This window comes from Bactrocera oleae, chromosome 2, assembly GCF_042242935.1.
Source record: "Bactrocera oleae isolate idBacOlea1 chromosome 2, idBacOlea1, whole genome shotgun sequence".
Taxonomy (NCBI): Eukaryota; Metazoa; Arthropoda; class Insecta; order Diptera; family Tephritidae; genus Bactrocera; species Bactrocera oleae.
Window position 1 is genome coordinate 66,683,272 of NC_091536.1, and position 20,027 is coordinate 66,703,298.

General features: G+C 33.0%; 1 protein-coding gene and 1 long non-coding RNA gene across 4 annotated transcripts in view; one reads left to right on the plus strand and one right to left on the minus strand.

Moving 5' to 3' along the window:
• The first annotated feature begins 1,731 nt into the window (after nucleotides 1-1,731).
• cnc (NFE2 like bZIP transcription factor cap-n-collar) overlaps nucleotides 1,732-20,027 on the plus strand; it is a 127,276-nt gene continuing 108,980 nt past the window's right edge. Inside the window, exons 1-3 of one of the 3 annotated variants that reach the window (XM_036361616.2) lie at nucleotides 1,732-2,574; nucleotides 19,221-19,293; nucleotides 19,377-19,616. In XM_036361616.2, coding sequence (XP_036217509.2) covers nucleotides 19,404-19,616 — 213 coding nt within the window. In that variant the 5' untranslated portion in view covers nucleotides 1,732-2,574; nucleotides 19,221-19,293; nucleotides 19,377-19,403. Of the gene's footprint in view, nucleotides 2,575-19,220; nucleotides 19,617-20,027 lie in introns of all 3 variants that reach the window. The other 2 variants (XM_070105535.1, XM_070105534.1) reach the window with 2 other exon arrangements.
• LOC138855713 (uncharacterized) lies at nucleotides 17,310-18,038 on the minus strand. The gene is made up of 3 exons (XR_011394787.1): nucleotides 17,872-18,038; nucleotides 17,746-17,793; nucleotides 17,310-17,684 (listed from the first exon to the last, which is right to left on the minus strand). It is a non-coding gene; the product is annotated as an uncharacterized lncRNA (long non-coding RNA).

Sequence of the window (20,027 nt, forward strand, 5' to 3'; positions counted from 1 at the left end):
ATCTTTTTTTCCTATCAAGTTATCTTAATATAAAAGTTGTTTATAAATATAAATTTAAAAGAATGTTTTCCTTGGCGGGTTATGTTTTCAGATTTAGTTATACATATAGTTGCTATAAGGAATGCTCTTATAAAGACTATTATAGCTTCGATGCAGGCGAAGTAAACAGATTTAGTTATACATATAGTTGCTATAAGGAATGCTCTTATAAAGATTATTATAGCTTCGATGCAGGCGAAGTAAACGTTTTTTTGTTTTTTGTGTATTTTTTCTATAATAGTGTTTTTATGGTCGGCGATGATGCTGCAAATTCAGGCTAGGTTTAAAAGGTTTTCTAGTCAAATACGTTAATTATTATCTCTATATTCAGTTTTCGCAAAATGGTGGGCTAGTGAAAAATTGTTAAGTTGTAGACCGAAAACACTTGCAGTAAATTGTTTAGGAAGCAAAAGTTTCATAAAAATGGAGTTTAAAGTGCGTTTAGAATGAATAGAGATTTTTATTACTTTTCAACCAATTAAATAATGTTTTTAGGTACCTAAAGTGTTCTTGAGGCCAACCATTTTTTTTTTCGATTGTCTAAAAATCCTGAACTGGTAATAAATTATTTAAATATATACAAATGTATATATATTTTTTTATTGAAAAATTTACTCGTTGAAAAATCTCTTTAAGTTTAACGGAACCACCATAGACAGCAAACGAGGAATAAAAATATCTGTAATAAAAATACAAAAGATAGATGTGAAAATCGTGTTCGGTTTCCTTTTCTATATTATTGATGTTTGTTATGACAAATTTCCAATATGGTGCCAATATATAATATATAAGATACTATTTATACAGTTACCTACATGAGTAAATAATTACTTCATAAACTATAGAAAAAAGTGTCCCACATAATACATAACATATTGCTAAATTTTGATAAGGTCAAGTATGTCCAATATTCAGTAGTTACCAAGCTCTTTACTTTCATTTAACAGTCTACCTGTTAGATAGCAACTATACAAAGTCGGTTGTAAAAATATTTATTTCTGTTTTATGTAATACTCAGTTTGTGTATACCATACATACATATATCTGTAGTTCGTTTCGGCAGGCTCTCCCACTCTTCGCTGCTCAGTGAAATCAACTCAGCCATCATAGAACTGCTAATATTATTAATAAATTTCATTTATCACTCTGTGAGCGAGTAAACAAATAGAAGCAATATCAATTACAAAATGAGTATATAATCAAGTCACTCAAATGTGCATATATTCAAACATATACATATGTATGTAGATAAACATGCTATTCAAATGTACTTATTTTGTACTGAATAGTGGGCTAAAATAAATATTTGTTGGCGAGTCTCTCTCTCTCTCTCTCTCTCTAGTTAGCTGAATGCTAAACACTGAGCGTGTGATGATATTTTTATCACTAATGACGTTATACCTATTTCCAAGTAATTGGTAAAGCAATCGGCGGGGCGCTTTGAAAGCCAGAAAGTTAGATCCATAAAGATAGTATGCAATGGCGCTCTCTTAGCGCGCAGAATGCAGTGGAGTGTAAAAAATTAACTATACAAATAAAATTTATAGTTTTTGACAGAGATGGCGCTCTCTCGAAAGCTATCTCAGTGTCTACATTTCTTATTGCGAGTAAATTAATGATTAGACAGAGTGAATTTCGTCGAAAAAATAGCGTGCGAGTGTGACTCGATAAGCTTGGCGTTGGCAAAGGCACAAGCAGAATTAAAAACATATCTGTGTCTGGCGCTCCAGTGTGAATTCAATTTACGTTTCGTTTTATTCTGACTCGTGTCGTGTTTACTCAACATTGGCGGTTTTACTTTGACGTCTAACGGCAAAAACTTGTGTATTGTAAATATAAGAAAATACGCGAAAAGAACCATATCTATTAGATAAATCCAACGTGTCGAAAGTGCAAATATCCCACAAACATATATACGTGTGTTCTTGCGGAACTCACATTTATTTAGTTGTCGTTAATAATTATTCCGGCTACTGGCATATGTTTGTGATGACATCGACAGCGCTCAATAATTGAAAACGCTTACTAAAAATTCAAATAAAAACTCGATTTATAAAAAAAAATTGCTGTTAATTGGTGCAAAGTGCGCAGGAAATATAATTTTCAGTGCTAAAACTAAAATTCAATTTTTACTGAGCGAAACTCAAAAATTCACGCAAGTTTTCAAAATAAACAGCAATATTGCTAAGTTTTCTGTGGCGTTGTATGAAAATCAAGTTAATTGTACTTAAGGTACTCAAGTGTTTTATTGTGTACATTGGCAGATAAAAAAACGAAGAAGCTTAAATATAAACAAACAAAAAAAGTGGTTCAAATAAGTGAGAAAATTTAAAAATTCCAAGAAATTAAAAAAAAAAAAATTTTCAAAAATAAAACCGCTCAAACCGCTGTGGTTATCACTAAGTCTGACCGCTGGCCAGATATTCGGCAATCCAAATCAAACGAATACAACTAAAAACCGGTTGTTTCATTAACCGCTAGTGTATCTGTGCAACAGGTATTTCTACCTTAGTGGCGACAACGTTTTATTGGAAGGTGAAGTGCAAAAGTTATAGTTAGTTAATCTAGAACGCTCTTTGAGATTATAATTGACATCTTATATTAACATCTGAATACCTAGCTATCAATATACACATATGCACCATATATACAAGCAAAGTGAAATAGTATTTATTTGGTGAACAACATACTGTGGCCTCTAAACAGGCGCGCAGAAAATTGTATATTGTGCGCTTTTCTAGGAAAGTGTGGGATAGTAGGGCAGCCCATGTTTTCATTTAGTATAAGTAATATATTATACATACATATATAAATTGCGTAGACATATATAAATCTATATATGTACATAAGTGCGTGGGAATGTGTGCTAATGCTGTTGGATGAGCGTTTTGATAACGTGACATAGGGTGCCGGTTATTGGAAATTAAAACTCGATGCCAATTAAATACAAAAAAAAAACAAAAATAAATAAAAGTTCTAATAAATAGTTGTTAAATAAGTCGAAAAACTAGCTTCATGTGTTGAAAAATGTAGCTACTCTGCATATTATTCATACATATATACAGTTATATATAGTATTTAAGGAATAAATATTTAATAATTAATGTTGAATACATTCGATTCAAATATAAATATTCGTATAAGCAACATATGTTATGCTTAGTGAATTTGAAGTGAATTAACACTAGTCGACGTCGTTTTGCTTTAGGGCTCTTGGTACGAGTTTATCATTAACCCGCTTTATGCACGAAATATATTGAGATCCTCTGCTATCTCTCAGATACCGATTTTTTAATAATTTCGATGTTATCGCAATTAAAAGAGGTGGAGAGAAAAACTAAAAAAGGTTGTACCAATCTAAAGAAAAAGGTTTTATCGATTGAGTTTGTACGCGCAGTGGACCATTCCGAGTCAAATTTGATCAATAAATATTTTACCATTTTCGATTAAGATCTAGTAAAGTGTCAAACATGCTTACTATGTACATATAGCACAAGAGCTCAACAGTCTATATTATTTAAATTTTCAACTTCCTTTGTAGAAATTAATATATAAATATTAAAAAAGTAAGTGGAGTTTAGGAAAGATTGTGTTGTCAAAAAAATTATTTCTCCTCCCGGACGAGATTAATATATTATTTTTGTGAAACAATGGTATCCGTAAACAAATATTATAATACAATATAATCTTCATGAAAAGCAACACAATCATTCCAGCGCCTTGCTAACATTTTAATACCCCTTTTGTAGAACGATTTGTCTTTTGCCCCAAAATAGGCCTTAGTTTCAGTGATAACCTCTTCATTCGAGCGAAATTTGTTATTGGCGAACATTTTTTTGAGTTCTGCTAACAATCAAAAGTCGCTGGGACCCAAATCTGGAGAATAATGTGGATGTGACAGTAATTCAAAGTGCAATTCATGCATTTTTGTGCTTTGATTGACTTGAGACACGGTGCGTTGTCTTGATGAAACCAAAATTTTATGTTTTACAAAAACTTCAAACTTTAATCCCATAATACCGAGCTCATAACCATTCCAACTGAACGTTTTATTGTGGTTTCTGATGGTGCGGAGTCCCCATAACACTTTTCAAGCCATTGCTTCACTTGGACGATATTTTTCCTATCAAGAAACACTGTAAAATTAATACACGAAATTCTTTATCATCCATTGTTTTTAAAATAACTAAAGTAGCGTCACTTTTAGCACAAACTAATGAATAGAATGTCGTGAAATTTTAACAGCTGTTTTGAAGGTTAGTATTAACCGAGAGGACCGGGACTTTTCAGCCCATGAGCTAGATTTAACATCACTTAGTAAAAAATTTAATAAAACTATGTTTTGTTACCCTATTTGCTATTTCTCTAATTCTCAAACTAAAAATATAACTGTTTTAATCAACGGAAAATTTTAATAAATTTCTTCTGAGAAGTTAAAGTTCTACTATACAAGCTACATACCTATGATATGAGAATGCTCTGGAACGGTTAACTGTGTAGTAGGAATGTTCGAATGAAGTACTTGCCTTAGCTAAACACAAATAGTAAATAGAACTCGTTTTTGTAGATTCTTTGTTTAAATGAGTGTTTCTCTCCGTCTAATCGGCACCTTAGCCAATAATGACTAATTGAGATTTGCACTCTGCTCTTGGCAGTGAATTGCTTTCACACTGATACAACAATATTGATTTCCAAGTAATCGTTATGATTTCAATTATCCAATAACTAAAATTGAAATGTTCAAACATTATATACAAATATAGGAATAGAGGTATTATATTATATTTGTATTTTAGCTTCCCAAAGAAATGTTATGAAGCGAAAAAGGTAATGCAGGGTGTAGTTCTAGTCCCATTTCAATGCAAATATATTTTATAAAATAAATTCTAGTGCATATATGTATGTATTTTGTAATTGACAGCATATTAGATAATACCTACTACCAATTTGGACTCATCTCGAGTTAGTTACCGAGTTGAGTCTAATTGAAAGTCTATTATACAAGTCCTACTACCAAATTACCATGTCGGTTGTGCATTTGAGCGATTAATACGGTTTATTAATTAATATTCTAAGTATGTTACTTAATTAAACATTTTTGTCAACACCTTTAATTTAGAAACTCATAATTTTATACCTTTCTGCTAAAAGTTGAGCATGTGAACTACTGGATAAATTTCCTACAGGGTATATTTGCGCTTAGTCACCCACATTATCTATATTATTCTGTATGAACTTTAGCTGGGATCTCTTTAGCAGTCTAGCATGAAAAATATATGTATAGGTATATGTGTATATGTATATGCACTGTTATTTATATTTTCCTAAAAGTTAACATTGTTGCAAATAAATACATCGCCATTTGTGTATGAAAACAATTCTCTCTCCGTCGTTATCGCTAGCCGGCAATCACTGTGAATTTTTGAATGTGCTTATGCATGTGTAACCGTTGAGTACAGTTTACTCCGTTCAGCTGAATTCGAAATACTTTGTGGAGAGTATGAACATTTAATATTGTTTATATTCGAATTAAAATAACAGTTGTGTAGATATATTATAATATAACATTTGACCATAAATAGGGAAATATTGTTTTTTACTACAAAACCATATATCTATGTAAATATTAATTTCAAGTAATATTCTAGAGTTAAATATGCAGAAAAAACTAATATGGCTAGAGAGAAATCTGAACTTCTCTTTCATTGACCAACCTGTGTATAAATATGAAAAATATTATTTTCTTGTTTGTGATTTGATCTTTGCATGTCACTTTGTTCGAATTGCACCTCTATTGTCGTTTCTTATTTACGCACTCGAACGCTAAATTATATAATTTATACTAATTGTCAACAATTATCAGCTTTCCATCATACAGCCATATGTATTTATATACTACTCATATTTCACCAAGAAAAAAGACGCAAATCATCTAGGTAACAAATATAATTCTCCCAGTAAATAAATGATTTCAATATAAAGCTAAATGCCGCCAGGTTTCGTTGTATGATCTTGAATAGTTGAACTTACTACTGAAATAAGAAGAGCTCACTCTAAGTTTTCACAATTAAATGCGGAAAATGCTTTCAATTAGATTCTTATCCCTTGAACATTAATATAAATTATCTATATTCAAGTTAGAAAGTTTTTAAGTTAAAAAAAAACGTTTAATTTGTCTTCTTTATGCTCTTCTGCTTTAAGTTAGGTATTCCTTACACTAGGAGAATGCGATAGACTCTCCTTTGCAAGCATTTTCACGCTAAGATATAACTATTTTCGCTCTCAGCCAGTTTGCAGAAAAACATATGGAGCAAAATATGATACTGCTTTATCTGATTAGTCCGAAGAATTTCTTGTAAACTGCTAACCGGCAATGCGGACCGCCAAAAGTGGTTCGGGGAACGTAATTATGTTTGTCTCTGGTAACATCGTTATGAAAGGTAATGAAAATATAGTTGGACTATAACGAATCCACCTCTGAAATAGTTAGCCGCTTGATTTTAAGCCATTTAATGCTATCATGTAGACTGTAGGGTAGGGCTCCGTAGATGAAGAGATCAATTCTTGGTGTATTAACAGGGAAACACTAAATTGCTGCTGAACACAGATCACAAGTAGGAATTATCCTAGAGTACAGTCCACTAGTGTTTCATATAGGAATAGATAAGGCAGAACATAAAGAAAAGGGCGAAATGTCTAAAATTTCCATACGTCCAACAAATTGCATATCGCTTGCTAGTGTTTAGTTTTTAATTCTTGCGAGAGAAAATTATTTATCATTAAAAAAGCGCTCTAGATCGCTGTAAGAAGTGAATGAACTCTGTTATCTTGCTAGCATTATATTATAAACCGGCGGGTCAGCAGCAGTCATACGCAACCGATTACTAAGGGGAAGCGCCGTGTTTGGTGCGCTAGACAAGGTTTGGAGAGTAACACACGAAGCTGGAAATATTCGATGCGAATGTAAAATCAGTAGTTTCATGTATGCGAAACATTGAATCTAACAGCATGCGCTCTACAAACATTGCAATCCTTCATTTGCCGCTGTCTGCGCAAGATGGAAAAATTATGCGGATATTCTGGTCCGATGTTTAATGTAAGTAACGTTGATCTTTGGTCTGCGACTAAACGAATACCTGTCCACATTGATATCTATCGCCGTAATTGAAACTCGAATCCACAAGGCAGCCGCAGACGAGGTGGATCAGAAAATACATGGAGGCGACAAGTTGAAGTAGAGCCACAAGAAACAGGACGTTCCTGGAGACAAATCAAATTACTAGCATTACATAATTGGAATTATAATTTGATTATTGGGGCCCTGTGTTCCACCTAGGAACATTTACATAATAAATATTTATATGAAAGTGCTTGTGAACGGCCGCCTGTTGAAATCGCAAGAGATAATTCAATATTTTTAGCTGACCACGGCTAGTTGCAATAAATTATATGGATTTATACATATACATAGTGTATGTATATTATGAGTATATGTATATATTATATGTATGTACTTATGTATTTCCAATATTTTCGCGCACCTGTAAAGTTAATTGTTATTGCTATGAGTCTTTTGTTTTGATTTTTCCATAATTTAGCCGGCAATAAATCTCCTCATATAGCTACAATGAATGCATATATCATGCGCTCTGACAGCTTGTATTCCATTTGTATTAAGTAAGTTGTTATTTTTCTACAATAAAAAAATATATATATCTTTTTATATATTTAGATACAAATGTAAATTATTTAATAGATATACGCGTATGTATGTACATACCTAAGATTTCCCTAGAAAAATATAATGGCAGGGCATCCACTTTTATATTCTCGCCACATGTTGCACAGAGTATAATAGTTTTGTTTACCTAACGGTAATCGAGACAGATATGGAGTTATATATATAAATGATCAGGGTAACGAAACGAGTTGATGTCCGATTGACTGTCTGTCCGTCCGCCTGTCCGTGCAAGCGATAACTTGAATAACAATTGAGATATCTTGATGAAGCTCAGTACATATCTTTCTTGCCACCCAAAAAAAGCTTGGTATTGAAGATGGGCGTAATCGGACCTCTGCCAGTGTCATATCTTAGCTCTAAACTAAGATAGAAAACGCAAATTTTGTACAGTAGTGAAAGCCACTGTTGGACTAAACATTTTTATAAAGTGGGCGTGACCCCACCCTCTAAATGTACATATCTTCCCAACTATTGAAGCTAGCTCAACCACACGTGCTGAGAAGAAGTATTTTTAGCATTTCTTCATACACTGCGAATTGGTTAAATCAGTTAAAAACCCCGCCCACTCCCCATATAACGGTTTAAAAATTGGACAATGGGCGAGGCACCGCCACTTTTAGGTGAAATCCTATATTTTAGAAAGTCCTTGACTTTGATTTCAACCAAATTTAGTGTGTGAGGTTATCCAAATATTATTATTGTATATTATGAAAATCGGTTGACAACCACGCCTACTTCCCATATAACAAACTTTTAAATTCCATCTGATTCTCTTACTTAACAATAAACAAATTTAATGTCAATGAAGTTATTAGAGTAAAACTTTGCAAAAATAGTGTCCACAAGGTATTTAATTTTACACCTAAAAATTTTCGAAACCGGACTATAACTTTTTAATGACCCATATGCCAAATATGTGTACACCAGTGCATATGGTTAATTTTTTTTTTGGGCATATCGGTCAGATTGTGAGTTCTAGTTTTGAAATTCAGGGAGAATGTGTTTGTGGTGACAGCATGCCTTTGTGCCAAAAATGGGCACAATCGGGTCAATACAAGTACTTTCCTTGGCCTCTATAAACCTACTGTAAATACTTTCGAACTTCCGGTTGACTTTATAACGCGTTTATCGGTTAATATGTTAGAAATCTTAAAGAAAGAATCTGTTTCTAATAGTATAACCTCTTGCCTGTGATTGAAAATAATGAATACAATACTTCCTTTTAAATAAAATATATACGAAAACACCATACACCACTTTACCTTGCGAGAGTATAAAATGTTCGGTTACACTCGAATTTAGATATTTCTTATTTGTTCATTTCTGTTATAGTAAGAATAACTATTATCTTTTATTTAAACTCTTTCATATTGAGAATTATACTATCATGTTACATATGTTATATGTGAACTAGTAGCTGAGAATGTTCATCTGTATATAATTAAAGTACACCGAGAAAAATTTTTGTTTGAATATTTTTATACCCTGAATAGAGTATAATAATATTTCAACAAAGTTTGAACAACACAGAAGAAAACGTCACAGCGCTACAATAAATATTATAATATAAAATTTTCTGCTCTATAAAAAGGGTCTAAATAATTTTTTTCATAAAAATATTCCTTTAAAAATGATGCTCAGTTAAAATTACACATCAAATGTACTGTATACCATGTCGTATGAGCAACACAGAATATGCTAAATAAATCACATGTATGAATGCTCAAGTCATTTGATATTTAACTGCGTATAAGCTTCAAGTAAATATTTTTATGGAAAAAATCAATTAGTTCTTTGTTTAAAGTGGCAAAAGATTAAACATTGCCATGTTAAATATGGAAAAAGTAAAATGATTTAGGCACGATTTAAATTGAAAACAAAGAGCTTATTTACCTTGGATCTCGTTTTTAGGTCATAAACTAAAACTTCAGGAGATGTTTGCCAAAAAAAATAAACTTCGCAGAAATTATTACAAAAGAAAATTTAGAGCACATATTATAATCTCTGAAAATCTCAGGTTATATTCTCGGACAACCATTTCCTTGGATCCGTGAATGAACCGACAAAAACTGTGATAAGTATTATACAAACGAGTATGTATGTGTATGTAAAAATGATGTCGTAGAAATAAGACGGTATTAAACCTTTTTCAGAAAATGTATTATTCCCTGAACTGGGTTTATTAAATTTGCGACGAAGTTTGTAATACCCAGAAGGAAACGTCGGAGACTCTATGAAATACATATATAAATGATCAGCATGATGAGCTGAGTTGATTTGGCCATGTCCGTCTGTCTGTCTGTATATACGCGAACTAGTCCCTCAGCTTTTGAGATATTGATCTGAAGTTTTGAACATCCTTTTCTCCCCAAGAAACTGATCATATGTCGGAGCCGGAACAGCATATAGTTGGCATACAAACGGAAGGTTTGGAATCAAGTGCTTGTATGGAAATCTTTTTCAATGAACGAGACACACGAAATTTGGCTTGAGTTATTGTCTAAAGCCATATCACAATCTCCGAAGAAATTGTTCGGAATGATTCACTATAGCATACAAACTGATCCGATCACAGTTATTGTAAGTAATCTTTGTATTTGTGAAGGGTATTATAGCTTCGAAGTTAAAGTTTTTTTGTTTTTGTTTTTCTTTTTCTTTGTTTCCTTGGTTTCCCCATTAGTTTGAATATAAGTGAGTATTAATATTACAAATATATATTTTACAAGCAAATAATTTATTTGCTGTCCGATCCATGTTCATTAAAATATTCCATTGTATACAAAAATCTATATAAATAAATATAGATGTAAATATTTTGTATGTATATACTAATAAATACACACGTAATTTTGTTAAACATAATAATTACTGGGGATCATGTAATAAAAATGTGTCGGATGCAAAAATCAAATCAGTGTCAAAGAAACTCACGTGTACTTATCAGTACAAATAGCTTAATGACAAATCAATTTAGTTGCAAATTAGTCGCAAATATATACACGATTATACATGCGGTTATATGTTTTATAAATGAATATGTATAAATATATACACATGTACATACGTAACTTGTTATATAACTGGATTGACAAGTATTTAGTAGAGGTAAGCGTTCAGCTCTCCATTTGCTTTTGAATTTATTCAAATTTGGTTAAAATCAACTTTTATTTTTATGTATATACAAGTATTCATTTGTATCTGTATTTTACTTAGGTGGATAAAGTAATGTAGGGTCTTAGGAGTGTATAAGACATTAAGGCATTAGAAAAAGTGTTAATCAAATTTAAGTTTTATAATCACGCTTGCTGTATTGATTCATGCCTAAAGTGATTGCCAGCTTTTTATTATTATTTTTTTCAATTTATTTTTGATACTCTGAGAACACTTTTTTCCGATTTCAATTTTTTTTTGTATAATTTGAAACCTCATTTTCACATTCCCAACAATATACATTCATATAAATATCTATACATACTCGTTCCTTAACCAAAGAAGTGCACTCGAAATCGTCTTCATTGACTTGTAATGAATCAGTCCATCGTTACAAAGACACTCTGGAGGTGAGTCACAGTATGGTCTACATTCCTATGAGGGCTCATGATATTCTGTGCATAAAATCGAACTGTGCAAGCTGAACGAAGGAAATGAATATTTCTTAATGGAATGTTCAGTCCTCTCCTCCTAGATTGTCTTATTGTAATCCCAAGTGATCCTCTGTTCTTCCCGGTTTATTCCGGGTGACTGTCTGTCCATCCGTTTGTCCGACTGTGCAAGCTGTAACTCTAGTGAAACTTTGTACACGTTTTCCTAGGCAAATATGGAGGGCGAGTTCGTAGATGGGCGTAATCGGGTCAAAACACGCTATTAATCGATAATCTATAAATTGCCATAACTAAGCCGCAATTAAATTAAAACCTAATACAACGAATCGCAACAATGAGGGGCACCTGTGGTTTGAAAATTTTTGAAAAGTGGGCGTAGCCTTGCCCACTAATAGGTTTAATGTATATATCTCCCAAACCATTCAAGCTATATCACCCAAATTTGCACAGAACAAATCCTTTTTTGAGACAGCGTGAAAATCAGGCGATGAACCCACCACTCCATATATAACGGTTTTGTTAAAAACTACTAAAAGTGCGTTAAATCAATAACTAAATGAGTCCAGACATTGAATTTTACATCCAGGCTGGCACAAGAGGGCTCTATAAGGGCAGGTATCATATTTGGACAATAGGCGTGACACTGCCCACATTTAGGTGAAATCACATATCACCGGACCTACTCAATCAATTTCAATCAAATTTCGCACATATTATTATTCTGATATGCCCATGTTACAATGCGAAAATGGGCGAATCTGACTGCAACCACGACTTCTTCCCATATAACAAAACTTTATTTTTTCACTTTCCAGTATACAAATCAAGCATCAATTAATATATCGGGATAAAAATTTGAACGAAGCTTGATATTAAGATTTCAGGTATAAAAACTGTCAAAATCGGACCATAACTCTTCAAGTCCTCAGATTACAGAAACATGGACCCCAGAGCTTATGGCTGACTTTCTACCGAAAATATCGGTCAATGTGTAAGATATATTATTGAAATTTGAAGAGAATACTTTTCTGCTCAATATTTTCCTTAGCCCCCATGTACCTAAACGAATGATTTTCATACTTCCGGCTGACTTTATACCGCATATATCAGCCAATATGTGAGTTAACTTTTTTTCTCTTAACGGTGCATCTCTGCAAACGGTGCGTCCTAGAATAGATAAAATCGGGTGAAAACTTGCAACTCAGAAAGCATCTGCTTCTGTTAATAATATGTAGTAATGCCAAAAATAGATAAAATCGGGTCAATATTGCACCTACCTCCTATATACCTAATAAACGATTTTCAAACGTCCTGTTGGTCTTATGCCGTATCTATCGGTCATTACGTAAGATATCTTAGCAAAATTAATTGAACATTAATATTGGATGCACATTAGTTTATTGTTGAAGATATGTGAAATTATATTACACTGCTAAACAAAATTAAAATTTTTTGGTTTTATGAAGTTTGCAAAATGTTTCTTACTTATTTGACGTCGCTGATTTCAAATCTATCCTCAGTTTCTCTTTAGCAGTTCTAGTTTTAGTGATACAGTTGCTTTTTAAATTGTCGTTATTCGGTATACTTGATTTAATTTTTAGGACAAAAAATTTTTAAGTTTCATGAATAAACCTCTATATACCAAATAAGAAGAACTTGTTTAAATGATCCGAATAGTTTTTGCGCTGTTTGTGGGGACTATGTGTTTAGAGAATACCGTTTAAATACGTCTGATTCTATAAAACAGCCTATTTGGACTACTTTGGGAATAAAATATATAGAACATAACTGGCGTCGATCTTAAAATGGCAAATTTTCTTTTGGGTCAAGAAGGAGGATATACCAAATACCCCTGCTCCATGTACTTATGGGAAAACCGAGCCAAGACAGAACACTGAGCTAAAAAATGTTGACCTTTGCGAGTGAATTTAGTACCGGGTAGTATGAATGTGATGAATGCCCCCCTAGCAGCCGGATACCTCTTTATATTAGACCCTCTTCATATAAAGTTAAGTCTGATAAAACAGTTTGCAAAAGCTCTAAACAAGGATTGCGAATGTTCTAAATAAATCAGTAAAATATATCCGAAATTGAGCACAAAAAATATTACAGCTGGTATTTTTGACGGTCGTTAAATCAGGGAACTAATAAATGACCAACATTTTACTGATTGTATGACAGATAAGGAGAAATCAACGTGGAGTAAGTAAGAGCAATATATTTTTGAATTCTAAAGTTGTAGTATTTTTGGTTAAAAATGTAATTAATTTCTTCATATTTTGAATCATACCAAATCGGGTAAGAAACTGGTTGACGTTATGAAAATCAACTGAATATATTATATTTAGTCTTTTCAGTTAAGTTTATGTCAAATATATCTCATTTGAGGATGATTTTAATATAATTTTCTCTGACGGGAAGTATAAATATATAAATATAGTTATAAAACTAATTGAGCCTATGACCTATAATATAACCTTAAACGCGTAATTTGATCGTAATTCATTCACGATTTTATCAAATAATGAATGTTGAATGCTTTCACAACATTTTTATACGACACATGTTGCTACACAGTATAATAGTTTTGTTCACCTAACGGTTGTTTGTATCACCTAAACCTAATTGAGTTAGATATATTATTATATAATATATTAGATATAGGGCTATATATAAATCCCGGTGACTGTCTGTCCGTCCGTCCGTCCGTGCAAGCTGTAACTTAAGTAAAAATTGAGATATCTTTATGAAACTTGTTACACATGTTTCCTGTTGGTATTGTAGATGGGCGTAATCGGACCACTGCCACGCCAACAAAACGCCATTAATCAAAAACAAATTTATGGCCAAACCAAGCTCCACATAAAGATACAAGACAGTTATTGAATATATGGGCGTGGCCCCGCTCCCTAATAGGTTTAATGTGCATATCTCCTAAACAGCTAAAGCTATAATTATAAAATTCGCTGAGAACAAATGTTTTTAGCATCTCTATTGACAGTGTGAAAATGGGTGAATATCGGGTGACAACCCCGCCCACTGCCCATATAACGGTACTGTTAAAAATTACTATAAGCGCGATAAATCAAGCACTAAACACGCCAGAGACATTAGATTTTATCTCTGAGATGGTATGGGATGACTTTCTAGGAACCGCGTTCAAAATTAGACAGTCAGACTTCTTTTAGGTGAAAACCCATATTTGGGGTCTGCTTAACCGATTTCAACCAAGTTCAGTACATAACATTCTTCTCATATTTCTATGTTATAGTGCGAAAATGGGCGAAATCGGATTACAACCACACCTATTTCCCATGTAACACCATTTTAAATTCCATCTGATTCTTTCACTTTTCACTATGTTATCAAGCAACAATGATTGTATCGGGGTAAGACTTTGCGTAAATAATGTGTTTAAAGTATGCCACCTTGTGACCAAAAATTGTCTAAATCGAACAAAAACTGTTCAAGTCCCTAGGCACTGAATATGTGGGCCCCAGTGCCTCTAGTTGACTTTTTACCGAAAACATCGGTCAGTGTGTTAGTTATATAATTAAAATTCATATAATAAAATAAATAAAAGAAACTCTCGATAATAACATGTTTTTGTGTCAAAAATGGGTTTAATCGGATCAATACTGCTTATAGCCCTCATATACCTAACATATATAGGTCAAACTGTGAGTTATCTCAATGAAAATGAGAGAGTGTGTTTTACTCATAACAAGGTATCTTTGTGCCTAAAATTTCGACTGACTTTGCTCCATATGATTTTTGATGGTATGTGGTGGTACATTAATGAAACAGTGGGATCATTTTATTAATCTGTGGCATGTTAGTAGTATGTGGTATTGGCAAAAATTGATAAAATCGGGTTAATGCTAACCTAAACTTCCATATACTACTTATAATGCTTTTCGTTATTCTAATCAGTTTTATACCGAATATGTCGGTCAGTGAGTGAAAATATTTTTTTTTCTCAAACGAGTTTGACTTTGCGAGAGTATAAAATTTTCGGTTACAACCGAACTTCGCCCTTTCTTATTTGTTTAATATAAAATTTTGCCAACATCTGAAGGTATTTCCCCGCCTTTGATTCTTGCAAGTTGCCAGAGTATACGGTTACACCTGAACTTAGCCCTTCCATACTTGTTATTGATTTTGTTGTCGTGTGGCTACGCCACGTATTAACACGACAAGATAACGTGCTTTCTAATATTTGTTTTTATTAGGAAAACATAATTCACGAAATTCTTCAATCAAAAATAGATAGTATGTATGTATATACTTTACTGTAATTGAGATTATACCGTCTAGTGGTCCGATAAATGAGCTGCATTTTGAAGAGAAAAGGGCATGTGCAAAATCGCGAATATAAAGACACACTCGAACTGCTGATCATTTTTACATATATGCATATATTTTCCTTCTAAGTGTTACAAACTTCGTGGTAAACTTAATAAACCCTCTTCACATTTAGAATGACGTTTCGAATTGGCGACTTCATTTACAGTTTTCTCTTGCCTTTTTCTGAAATCCACTTCGGATCTCTAAGAGCTGTAAAAATCTATTTCTATCTATCGCATATACACGTATATATATATAATATATAAATATTACGTGTCACGTTTTCTCCGAGGTTAACCCTTAATTGTTGAACTGATTTTAATAAAATTTGACACACTGTGACCATTTTATTCCATCATAAAAGATAGGATAGATCATATGTCAATTATATTAAAAGTAAAACAATCAGTAAATAAAAAAATGTATTTCTAAACGTAAGCATGTGCACCAAAAAAAAAAAAATTTCAGTAAAATGCCAAATGGAAAATAAATTATTTTTTTCATTGACACATATTTGTATGAATCCAGTGACTTCACAAAACCCCCCAAAAAAATCCGTCTCACACTCACTCTCAGACACGACCCTTACCAAAAATTTTCTTCAATAATTCATTGTTTCGTTGGCTGTATAGCGCATGCGCATCCTCCAACTCAGATATGAAAAAGTTATTAATAATAGCTTTATAGCATTCCCCATTGACGAAATATGAACCAATGGTTCCCTCAGTGCATAGATCACACCAAACACTGACTTTTTGCGAACATTTTGTGTATTACCTACGCATTCAACCAAAAGTGGGCTCGTTTTGGTCCCACGAATTACCGACTCTGTTGGACGATTATGTCGACCGAATATTGAACGCAGCGCGCGATGCGTCGCATGAACCGAACCATTATTTTGGTAAAAAAAGTTGTTCCGGAATAAGCCTCTTCATATGGCAAACCAAACTGAGTATACGAGTATATCAAGTAACAGTCAATAGAACCATCTCCCTAAAAAAGTATTGTCTCATTGAAAATCACACGTCGAAAAAACACACGCTACAAATTTATTTTTAACTTTCTTTGTAGTCTTATTCTAAATGTCATTTAAGCGAGTAAACCTTGCTTTATGACTTTCAAATAGTATGTGACTTAACAGTCGACAATTATGTACACATATTCAACACGTGCGGTATTATAATTAGTATAAATGGAGTTACCTCGTGTTACGTCGTGTCTGACCGATAATGTCGGTCGAAACATCAAGATGCCTTGAAAGATTCGCCACAATTATTAATATTTACAACGTTTTCTAAATATGGCGCTTTAATGAGGACATTAACTAGTGATATATATTTTGATGTTCGGAAATTTTTTTGCTCTTTTCTTTTCTGTGTTATCAATATATTTTACAGCAAAGAGCACTTTACTACTAGAATAATCAACTCTCTGTTATCTATGATTAAACAAAATTACGAATACGACAACCAATTAATATAATACTAACTTCAATGTGTAAACGTTTTTCTCCATAAAAAACCCAAAACTAACAAAACTTATTTATGCTAAAATTATCAATATATTGTAGAGTTGCCTTGAACAATAATCCATGCCAAATTTTTAGAAGATAATTTGTCGAATAAAAAACACATGATTTTGATCGATCGGTTGTATAGTTGCTTTATGCTATTGTGGGCCGATAACGGCGATTCTGACAAATAAGCACAATCTTTGGGAGAAAGGACGTGTGCTCAATTAAAAATCGATATCCCTAAATTTGTGTATCGCGTGTATAGTTAAATCGTCTCAGCTCGTCCCGCGGATCATTTATGTACGGGGTTTGTTTAGAAATTATCGCGTCCTTCGATGCAATTATTATCTCCTCAATCGTAGCGTAATGTCGTCCTTTCATGGGCAACTTCAGTTTTGGAAAGAAAAAAAGTCACAGGGGCCAGATCTGGGGAATACGGTGGCTGTGGCACCATTAATGTGTTGTTTTTGGCCAAAATCGCGTATTCATCGATATCTACTTACCTACTAGTATAAGTACATCATATCTAGGGGTGATTACTTTGAAGGGAACTAAATAGATTTTCATGATTAAATACTTTAATACACTTTCTTAAGAAATACAAAATTCGCTATACTTTTTGTACAAACCTCATATATATTTTTATAGGTTCTCCAACGTTTCCTTCTGAGTGTTACAAACTTCCTGTCAAACTTAATATACGCTATTCAGGGTAGAAATATTTATGTAGTAAAACAAACCAAAGGCTCGTTCGAACTCCGAATTCAGCATCAGAAAGATTTGAGCTACAAGTTGAAATATCTAAAATTAATAAAGTAAGTAAATTTTCCGTTTAAAAAGTGCTAAATAAAAGAAAAACCTTCCCTTCGTTCATAATTTAATGACCACTTAGTGTAATCACAATTTTGACCTCTTTTTATAGAAAGAACTGTTCTCTTGTATTCGAGTATGTCCTATAGAGAGACTATTTGCAACATTTAATACTAGAAAGGGCAGCTAATGGATACTAGTCTTTTTTGAAGATTTTTAAGACCAGTCAGATCCATAAGAGATCAATCGAGAATAATTGCCCTATGATCATAACTTTTTGGAAATTGGGCACTCATTAAGACCCAATTGCAACCGATAGTAATAAATCCACGAATACTATATTTGGAAATTATTCGTACAATTTTGTTAGGTAATGCTCACGGAAATATCCCTAGATTAAAAAGATCGATCCTGTGACAAAAGCCAATAACGATTGCTCTTGGACAATTGAAAACGCCGGTCTATTGTGATACTATAAATACCCCTAAGTATGGGTCGTGAAGACCAACATAAATCGATAGAGTACTTTGTGCCTATCACAAATTTGTTAATTTCGGGTCGCCGAAAGTAGGACTGCCGAATGCTTCAAATTTAGTCTTGCAAGAGTTGGACAATGGAGCAGAATATAGCTGGATGTCTCCACCTAACCTTCCTCCACAGAAGCTCGTTGTTGACCATCTCTTGCTATGCTCACGCGAGGTCCATAGGTCGTAGAACGGTAGAGGATAACTTATGGTAGAACCAGTTCCAATCCGATGTAATTGGGACAAGAGCACTCTTGCGAATTCATCAGCTTTGCAGTTTCCAGCGATTCAGATAAAACCAGAGCCACAAATGAGTGTAATATTGAAGGAGTACTTTTGATAGTGAGAACAGCCACTCCTTGACTAATTTTAAGTACAGAGTAAGCGAACTCAACGCTAGTATTGCAACGTTCTTAATGCAACCCAAAATATTCCAAAATTATTGTGTAGTAATCCAGAAAAACCAAACTTATTTAAATATTGTTATGTTTAAGGAGTAAAATATGACAATCTGATTATGGAGTCTAATATTATAGCCATTTGTACCTTGTGAGAGCTATTACTCAAAGAGCGATTTAGAAATATCATATATAGGTAAAATATGCAGACATTTATTTTTAAAACTCTGTTTTTTATTTCTTCAGGCAGGACAATAAAATATATTGGATCTTTCGATTGCGGACGGTGAAAAAACCCCTTGGATACTAACTCCCAAACGTACACCATAGTGTCCATATTGATACGATAAATATATAGCTTATATTTTAAACATATTAATTTAATTTCATATTTATTTATAGCGAACATAAGGTGAATGCTTCAAGAAAATGATTGGTTTAGAAGATCTGCCGCGTTTGGAATCTTTATCGCCGGTTAAAGACATGGAGGCGTACCATATGACGATATTGGAGAATAAAGAGCCCGATAAGAGGTCAACGCTTATGAAATCGTTAAACTCATGCAATGAGAAGGGTTGGCAAAGTGCTGGTAATCAGCGCAACTATATGAGTGAACTTAATGGCTGTCGGTACATTAGCCAGGTAAGTACAAGTATACTTATATTTTATATACAAAATATATGTACATAGGTGCTATGCACGGGCATGTATGTGCTTCAGACAGCCGTTGTGCTATGACAAAAAGTGGTTATAAAGAATTATTATAATTAATACAATCAAAGAGTCAAGTTGTTTACAAAAAAAGGTGTATAAAAATGCTGCTATGATAATGTATTCGTACAATTCCTAATTATTAGATATTGTTTTGGTTTTTTTTCTTATCGGATGTGAATGGCAACAAAATTTTTTGGATTCGCATTGTGACTACTTATTATTAGGGTGTGTTAAATATACTGTACCAAAGCTTATTGAGAGACTTTTAATTAATTAGAGAGAAGAGAAACAAATATTGTTTTTCAATTATCTTTTTTTGTTTTTTAATTTAAAATAGTG